General features: G+C 35.1%; 1 protein-coding gene across 1 annotated transcript; it reads right to left on the minus strand.

Annotated features, from left to right (window-relative positions):
• Positions 1-4,188: 4,188 nt before the first annotated feature.
• LOC133284943 (ABC transporter G family member 14-like) lies at positions 4,189-7,547 on the minus strand. The gene is made up of 5 exons (XM_061482081.1): positions 7,310-7,547; positions 6,377-7,169; positions 5,755-5,931; positions 5,467-5,654; positions 4,189-4,886 (listed from the first exon to the last, which is right to left on the minus strand). Exons 1-5 carry the CDS (start codon positions 7,472-7,474, stop codon positions 4,242-4,244), a joined length of 1,968 nt encoding a protein of 655 aa, XP_061338065.1. The 5' UTR covers positions 7,475-7,547; the 3' UTR covers positions 4,189-4,241.
• Positions 7,548-8,558: the final 1,011 nt, after the last annotated feature.

Below are 8,558 nucleotides of genomic sequence, written 5' to 3' on the forward strand. Positions count from 1 at the left end.
AATTAATTGTTCGCTGCAGAAAATAGATATTACATATATTTGAAATAAATTGGGAAATTTTGTTATGTCTGTATAAAAAAAAATTAATAGTGGGAGAATAGCTTTGGGATGGTACCTCCCAAAGTGATAAACACAACTTTTGGGCTTTATGCCTCCGATGTGAAACTGATATGAAAAAGATTATATCCGTTCTTTCCAAAGTGGTGTCTGGCAGGGTTCCCCGGGATACTAGTAGCAACTTTGGGAAGAGGTGTGCACACTAGGAAGATGTGAATTGATTATGGCCAAAGTGATTTGTTTGTGACTGGCAGGGTTTCCCGGGTTACAGGGTAGACTGGCAGGGTTCCCCGGGTCTACCATGGTTCTCTTCCCATTAAATAGACTAAATTAAATAAAGATTAATATAATTAATAACAAGTTGATATTTGATTTGAATTTTTGAGTTATATTATTATTTTGGATTATTATGAGTTACATTTTTTATTTGTTTATTTATTTATTTATTTTTGTATATCGAATTTGGATTACCAGCTTTGTTGACTTTTGTGTTTGTTTAACTGCAATGATCCTTCACGGGGGAGCAGATTTTCAGTGAAGCATGTTGCAAAGGATGGGGCTAGCTGTGGGCAGTGAGGATCACGACTCGGATATTTCTAGCTAGTTCCTAAGTTTAGAAATTTTATGAGATTTAAATAAATACATAAGACATATTTCCTTTATTTAAACTTTAGTCTTTGGTTTTATTTTAATGTAATAAATTTAGCCTTGCACTTGTCCATTGTACAAGTACGGCGGTAACACTTCCCAAATTTGATTATTTTGAACTTCCGCTGTTATTTATAAAAATTATTGAAATTATTTATGCTACAATAAATTGTTAAAATTTGAAATGTTACATTGAGAGAAAGAAAAGCTTGAAGAAGATGAAGGGAAATGAAAGACTAGTCACTTAATCAAAGCCTTAAGCATATTTGACTTCGTCAACTTTCTAACAAATATCTATTTGGCTTGTTACTATTTTAACCCTTCATCGTATGACCTTTACAATTCAAGACTTAGGCATTTTCATGTAATTCCAACATTCACCAATGAATTTTATAATGTCTCGTTACATTATTTTTCAGTTTTAGGTATATTTTGTCTAATTGCATTTTTATCCCAATATTCTCACTAGTTGCACTTTTACCCAAAAGTAACTTTAATTCATTTGATTAAGCATATCATCTAATCACATGCAATTTCGTAGTTACACAGGTTACTCCAAAGGAAATGTGAAATGGTCGATTGTGTGAAATAATGTTAAGGGTGCATAATTTTAAGGGGCGTTTGGTATGTGTATAAATTTTAGATTTTTGAAAAACTAATTTTGGGAATCCTATTTACCCTACGAAGATTATAAAAAAAATTCTGAGAAAATCAGATTCACATAAAAATAATTTGTCAAGCAAAATTATTTCTTAGAATACCACCCAGTGGGTGGTATTTTCGGTTTCCACTCGGTGGGAATATTTTTCAACATTTTTCGGACAAAAATACCCTCATCACTGCACCGCTTCCTCTGCTTCTCTCTCTTCTTACTTCCACTCAATTTTAGCCGACTTTTCAGATATTTTCGGTGCTCAAAGTTAAGACTTAAAGCATGAGGTTAGTTTTGTTTCTGCTTCCTTCATCTTTCTATTTTCAGGGCTTTCATGTTTGATGCGATTTCTAATTTATTTTTTATATAGCAAGTTGTTTGAAAATGGGTTAAGTGGCGACGATGTTGAGCTGTGACAAAGGGATGATGCAGACACTAGGGGAGCATAGCAACGAGCACCACAATGCCTCTGCGTAGAAGTTTCTACCTCGGATGGTGCTCATAGTGTTGCTTGTTGAAGTTGATGATTCTACTCAATGATCCTCGGATTTTTTTTGGCTGAATGTTTATTTTGTTTTCTGAATTTTATTTTAATTTTAAGTTGGAAAAGTTTTGAATGAAAATGATGGATAATGTTACTTTTGTAAAATTACCTCACATTCCCAACAGTATTTTACAATCAACCAAAAATAATATCACGAATTTATAAAAAAAAAAATAATAATAATAATATCACGACAATCGACCCAACATTCCCGGAAATATTTTGACCTACCAAATAATTTTTTGGTAATATTCTCGGAAAATTCACTTTCCTACTATATTCTTGGGAATCGTGATTCTCGGGTAAAAATTTATTTTTCCTCTACCAAACTCCCCCTTAGGAAATAAACGAGATAAAATTACATGTGTTGGCATGTATTCTACGAACTAGTAAATTTATCCAAATGGTTGGTTCAAGTGATATATGCTTGATTCCGCTTAAGCAAGGTCTTCATTCAAGTTCTTGTTAATGCAAATAATCTCCTTTGGGAGAACTAGCCCCACCATAATGTATACGTTTCTGACTCGTATAGGATTGCCTCCGGCGGAAGATAAACATAATTTATCAAAAAAAAAAAAAAAAAAACTATTAAGAGTAAATTTGAGTTTGAGGCGTACATGTACCATATGTCACTCATGTCAGGACTCAGGACTGCATGTAACTTGGTGTGCGCCACCCGTGTAACGTGTTCTAAAAGTAAGAATTTCTCAAAAGCATATGGTTGTCGACTTCTTGTTTTGATAATATACCTTTCGAACAAATATATGTCAATTTTTACTAACTTTCCGTATAGGTTGCATCCGACACTTTGGATATGTGCAATGTTCCGCAAGCATAGCATCATTCACCTTGATTTCTCAAGCTCAAAATGCATGAAGCCCCTCTTAGGTCCCACTCACACGTGAAATGTTTGGATGGTTTCTCCTTGTATTTCATGAATTTGGACAACCTATGAACTAAATTTCCATCAATATTTTTGCTGATATCTTGTGGTATCTGATTCCTAAACCAGATTTTGAATCTTTTTTGGTTACTTATTGACCAATTTAATGTTCAGTATTATTAACTAAATGCAGTTAACAACAATTCTTGAGGATATTATGATTCTCTCGTGACTAAGCTATATTCCTCAATTTCAGTTATTCTTTGTTTTTGTATTGCTGGAAACAAACAGCATATTTTTACAGCCATGCATTACTTCTTTTCGTTATGTTTTTGTATGCTTAGGTCAGTGGTGCTGTGACTGCATCTCTTCAACTTTATCTTCCTGCAAGTCTAAAATTCTCTTGGTTTGTTTGGTTGAACTTGAATTTTGTTTGTAGAATAAGCAAAAGCATGAGGCCACGTTAAAAGAATATGTTTTGGAATTACCTCAACACACAGACACTCAATATTGTAGATCAAAAGTCTTAAATTTTGGGGTTGGATAAGGTTAACTTTGACTCATTAAGGCCTTTTTATACGCTTATAGTTTACCTGTTTGAAATGCTACTTTGTTTGTGCAGAATTATATATTTATATGTAGCCCTTTTCTGTGTTCTATTTCAAAGTGATTTAGAGTGAATAATGCACTATGCTTCCGTGCTTAGAACACCTAGCCACGTGCCCACTTGCAGACTCAGTCACCAATTATTTTAGTTTGACTCTTTATCATGTGCATTAACTAAGGTAAATCATAATTTTGATTAGGCTTCTTATCCTGCCATCATCTCAACATCATTGAATTGATGCATTCCACGTGGTTGGCTCAATTTTAATAGATCTACTCAAGCTTCCAACTTTCTAAAGGCATCATAGTTACAAGTTTTGAGCAAAAAGTGGAATAAAACTGTTTGATAGTTTTCATTGAATTAGAAATATCTGTCTGTCAAGTCGATACTGCCTTTTGGGAAAAAAAATAAATATTCTGAAAATTTCCCTCTCTGGTACAAATTATGCAGGGAGATTTGAAACAAGAAGCTTGTGGTTTCAAAGGCCTTATAATGTTTAAAAGTTGAGTTACTGAGCCTGTCTGGTCGCAATCTTTAACCATTAATTCTTGCAGATTAAAATGCATTATGTTCTTATCGTTGCTTCTTATCATGTGGCATATCCTTTGTCTTTAGGCACTAGAGGGAAATTTATTCTAAAGTAGAACTCAGGAGTTGGTGTTTCATAAAATTGCAAAAATAAATATATAACTAAATTGTGACACATCCAACTCAGAGAGAGAGTTGATCAAAATTTCGTCACTAGTTCCATCAAAAGCATAATATTCCATTATTATTCCTCGGTTCAACTAGGACAATACTCTTTCAAGTTCTCATGTTATGTCTATGGAAGCTCAGCCACAATTTATCACTACCTCACTCTCTGTAGTGCTAAATAAGCAATTAATCGATAACCCACCAACATAATTGCCATAATAGACACATCAATCCACAGATGATTGAAACCCATTGATTTTATTGGAGGAAAATCTTCAACCTTGCACAACACCCCTTTTGAGCACTCATACTTATCATCATCACTGTATTGCACACCAAGAAGAAGCTTGTAACAGTAGTAACTATAGCTTAAGTACTTGAGCCACTCTATGAAGGGAGGAATCTGTTGTATATAGTATCCTCCAGCAATGAGAAATACAAGCGTTGTCACAGAAGCTAAAGTAGTTGCTTGTTTAACCTCCATCAAAATAGCACCAAATGCTAAGCCAAGACTTTGAGAGACAAGGACACTATAAAGAACCACAAGAAGGGTAAGTGCAAATGTCATAGGGTGAGGTTTAAGCCCTCCCATCCAATAGATTATGAAGACAAATGCAGTTGGAAGTGCAAGCTCTAGTGGCAAGTCTCCTATTGTTCTAGCTAGAAAATAGGAAGAAAGCTTGTACATTCCTGATGACCGTTCCTTGATTAGCATTCTTCTCTCTTGAGGAAATGTGAAAACAGCATTGTAGAGGGGGTAGAATCCCCAGAAAACAGAGAAGAAAAATAGCAGGGCGATCTGTGTTACAAATATAACCCCATATTAGATCCTCTTACCAAGCAAGATTAATTGTATTTTAGATTTTAGGGACTTTTAAATGATGTGATTTAGACACGATTACAAAAAGAAAAATTGTTATGACCCGTGTGATGGGCCCATCAGCTTTGGATAATAGCCTTATCCAGTGACGGAGCCACTTGTATGTAGTGCCTTAGTTTTTAAAAATAGTATATATTTTCTTCAAAAATTATGGTACAACTTTAATATTAGTTGAGTTTCAAAAATAATACAACTTTAATACTAACTGAATTCTATTTGGTGGGTCTTTTGGCATTGGCTGAGTTTTTCTTTTGGCTCCGCCATTGACCTTATCCAATATTAGGTAAACCACTTGTTATGATTCAGTTGTAAGGAAAGTCTCACACCACAAACATAAGATTTTGATGGAGGATTTATATTAACTTTGGCCTCTCCTAAGGTGAGTTTCTCTCAAGATTTAGTAAACAACTTGTGTCCCTCAATGCATGAACCGGACTAGTATGGTTTTCAATGTGAATTGGGTGAAAAGAGAAACGATAAACTTGAAGAAACCCCTTACCCTGTCTTCAATGTGTGATTCTGGTGTGCGCCACCACAGCAGTCCACCAAGGAAAGAGACACTTACAACTTGGAATATTCTTAGCCTGTTGAAGGCTTCATACCTTCGCTCCCTCAGGCCCCTCTGCAACAATACTTTGAATTGATGCCACCAACTTGTGCACCATTGCTCCGGTTTTATGTGATTTTCTGCAACAATTTATGTATTTCAGACGACTTAATAACACAAAACAGTAACTTATGAAAGAAATGCATGTGAATGTTTTTCATTAAAAGTTAGAACGCCTACTTGCTGTAGCATCTTTCGTGGTGTTGTGGTTGTTCACCTCCAAGCTGCAAAGTTCAGCTTTCAGCTTTGTAGCTATGTTCATGTCATAAGCAGAGATGAGAGCTTCTCTCACCAGCTTCCTTTCTTGTTCCTGGTTCTCACTTTGTTCAGTTGCATGCATGTTTTCCTGGGCAATCCCTGCAGTTTTTAGTTTTTATCATGACATTGTTATCACTGCTTTCTTAATGAAAATGTGTATAACTAAGGAGAAACAAATATGTGTACCCCCAACAATATGGTTCTGTTTAAACTAGCCATGAGTTCCCTCTAGAGTTTACAAAGTAAACTTCAGTAAAAATTTTGATATAATTGAAAGTGGGGTCTCGTTATAATTCAACTGAGTAAAGAAACAATAAGAGCTCCACTTTCAGTTGCCCATGAATCCAAAATCACTCCCAATTAAACTCAGATTTTATAGTGTAGGAGTTGTAAGCAGTCTTATCCTTGAATTATTGCAAATAGGAAGTGTCTGGGATTCAAACCCAGGCACCATTCAAAATGTCAACAAAAATGATTATAATTTGAGCCATAATAAATAGAAAATAAAAGTGGTGCCTTAAATGGAAAAATAAATTATTATTACCATTGGCAAGATCAAGCAAAAAATCAGCTGGATTGACAGTCATGGATGTGGAAAAACCAAGTGATGAAAAGTACTCCATGGCAGTTGAAGCAGAGCCATAATAAATGGGGTACCCTTCAGAGAGCAAGACCACCTTATCAAACACGTGGTAAAGGCGACTAGAGGGTTGATGAATGGTGGTGACAACAGTTCTACCCCCACTAGCCAAGCTTTTAATTGTGTTTATGATCCTTTGTGCTGTTGTAGAGTCCAAACCTGAAGTGGGTTCATCTAGCAGCAACAGGCTTGGATTGATGAGCATTTCCTGGCCTATACTCACTCTCTTTTTCTCCCCACCTGATATTCCTCTGAAAAGTGGTCCTCCAATCATGCTACTCCTGCACCTAGTTAGTCCTAGCTCATTGATAACATGTTCTACATGCTGAACTTTCTCATCCCTTGTCAAGCTGTTGGGTAGCCTTAGAAGTGCAGTGAAGACTAGAGTTTCTGTTACAGTGAGATGAGGGTATAGCACATCATCCTGGGTCACAAAACCTGTTCTTCTTTTTATGGAGCCTGAAAAAGGTTGATTATTGTATGTGATTTTTCCTGATAATTTACCACCAAGACGTCCTCCAAGAGCTGTAAGAAGTGTGGTTTTTCCACTACCAGATGGTCCCAGCATAGCCAATATTTCTCCTGGGAAAACCATACCTGTAACCCCTTTCAATATGGCCTTCTCTGTTGAACTCCATGTGCTGCCCCAACATAGACCTTTATGCTCTAGTTTAACTTTGTATGTCAATTCCTCAAACTGCAAATGAAAGCAGAAAGATGTTAAAAAATATAGAAAATAATATTATCCCACATGAATGAATATATATGGTGTTGTTATGAATTCAATGTAGTGGCATATAATACTAACGAAAGTTTTGTTTTATGAAAGGGAATAACCTTCAAAGTTATTGGGTACATAGTGAGTTTTGGTAAAGATTGTTCATTGATTTGAATGGGGTAGGAAAGGATAATTGAGTTATGGGGCTCGGTCATCTCTGGTGGCTCTTCCACAGGGATACTATTGCTGTATTCTGGTTTAGGTGCTATGCAGTTTTGTGGCATGGCTAAAGAAGGTGAGATGGATTTGTAGTCTTTTGGTGGTGATGGAAGTGACAATTGTGGTGTAAGAGAAGTTAACAAGTTCCTTTTAACTTGGCCTTCCCATGTGTATTTGGGTGGAGATGGTATGTATATATATATAAGAAAAACATTTCTAGATAAGTTTATCTCTGGCTACTCTAAAACTACTATGTCGTTTTGATTATTTATTTCCTTATATTTATTGATTTACCTTTGAATGGTTATGATTCCCTTTTTCTCTCTCTTCCTTTATCATCGTTGATCATCTTTGTACGGTTATGATTTAGTAGTCGGAGATAAAGTTATCTCCGGCAGCTTGAGAAATGATAAGCCTTATATATATATGGAAAATGTTATAGTTACTACTTTTTTTCTTACTACTTGTTACTACCAAATCTTAACCGTTGATTTCCGCTAATCTAATGGTTATAATTTATGGGTTTGATTTTTTCATGTTGAATGAGAATTCAATTCTCATGTTGTAGAGATAAAAAGCATGTGGGACCCATGTGTTAGAAAAAATTATATTTAGGACCCATGTCAGCACGGAAATCGAAGGGTGTGTAGGAAAATTTTAATTCTCATGTTGAATGAGAATTACAAAACCTTATAATTTATTGGGTCTCATTTATTAATTGATTATTAATTCTAATAAATTATAATCACTAGATTGACAGAAATCAACGGTTAAGATTTGGTAGTAACAAGTAGTAAGAAAAAAAAGTAGTAACTATAACCTCTCCCTATATATATATATATATATATATATATATATATGGCAAAATGATTTCTACAGCTGTTGTACCTACAACAAGCTAGGATCCGCTGCCGGATCCTGTTTTTTTTTTTTAAAGCGGTGGGGCCCACTTTTCTGTGTCAGCTGCAGATAGCGTTGTCTACGGCTGCTGCAGAAATGTTAAGCCCTATGTATATATATATATATATATATATATATATATATATATATATATAGGTAGGATCCTTTAACATCAGTGTCAAATTTAAAATTTGACACCTCATCTGAGAGTCGTTAGATCAGAAAAGATCAATGGTATCACATGCTCAC

Source organism: Gastrolobium bilobum, unplaced genomic scaffold, assembly GCF_033153095.1.
Source record: "Gastrolobium bilobum isolate Gb01-03AN ecotype WA unplaced genomic scaffold, APGP_CSIRO_Gbil_v1 utg125884, whole genome shotgun sequence".
Lineage (NCBI taxonomy): Eukaryota > Viridiplantae > Streptophyta > Magnoliopsida > Fabales > Fabaceae > Gastrolobium > Gastrolobium bilobum.

Excerpts from the sequence above, each read along its gene's own strand:
- LOC133284943 (XM_061482081.1), bottom strand. The coding sequence starts at position 7,474 with ATGCCACAAAACTGCATAGCACCTAAACCAGAATACAGCAATAGTATC. Across the intron at positions 5,932-6,376 it reads TTTGCTTGATCTTGCCAATG|GGATTGCCCAGGAAAACATG; the intron begins GTAATAATAATT and ends TAAAAACTGCAG. Across the intron at positions 5,655-5,754 it reads CACGAAAGATGCTACAGCAA|AAAATCACATAAAACCGGAG; the intron begins GTAGGCGTTCTA and ends AAATTGTTGCAG.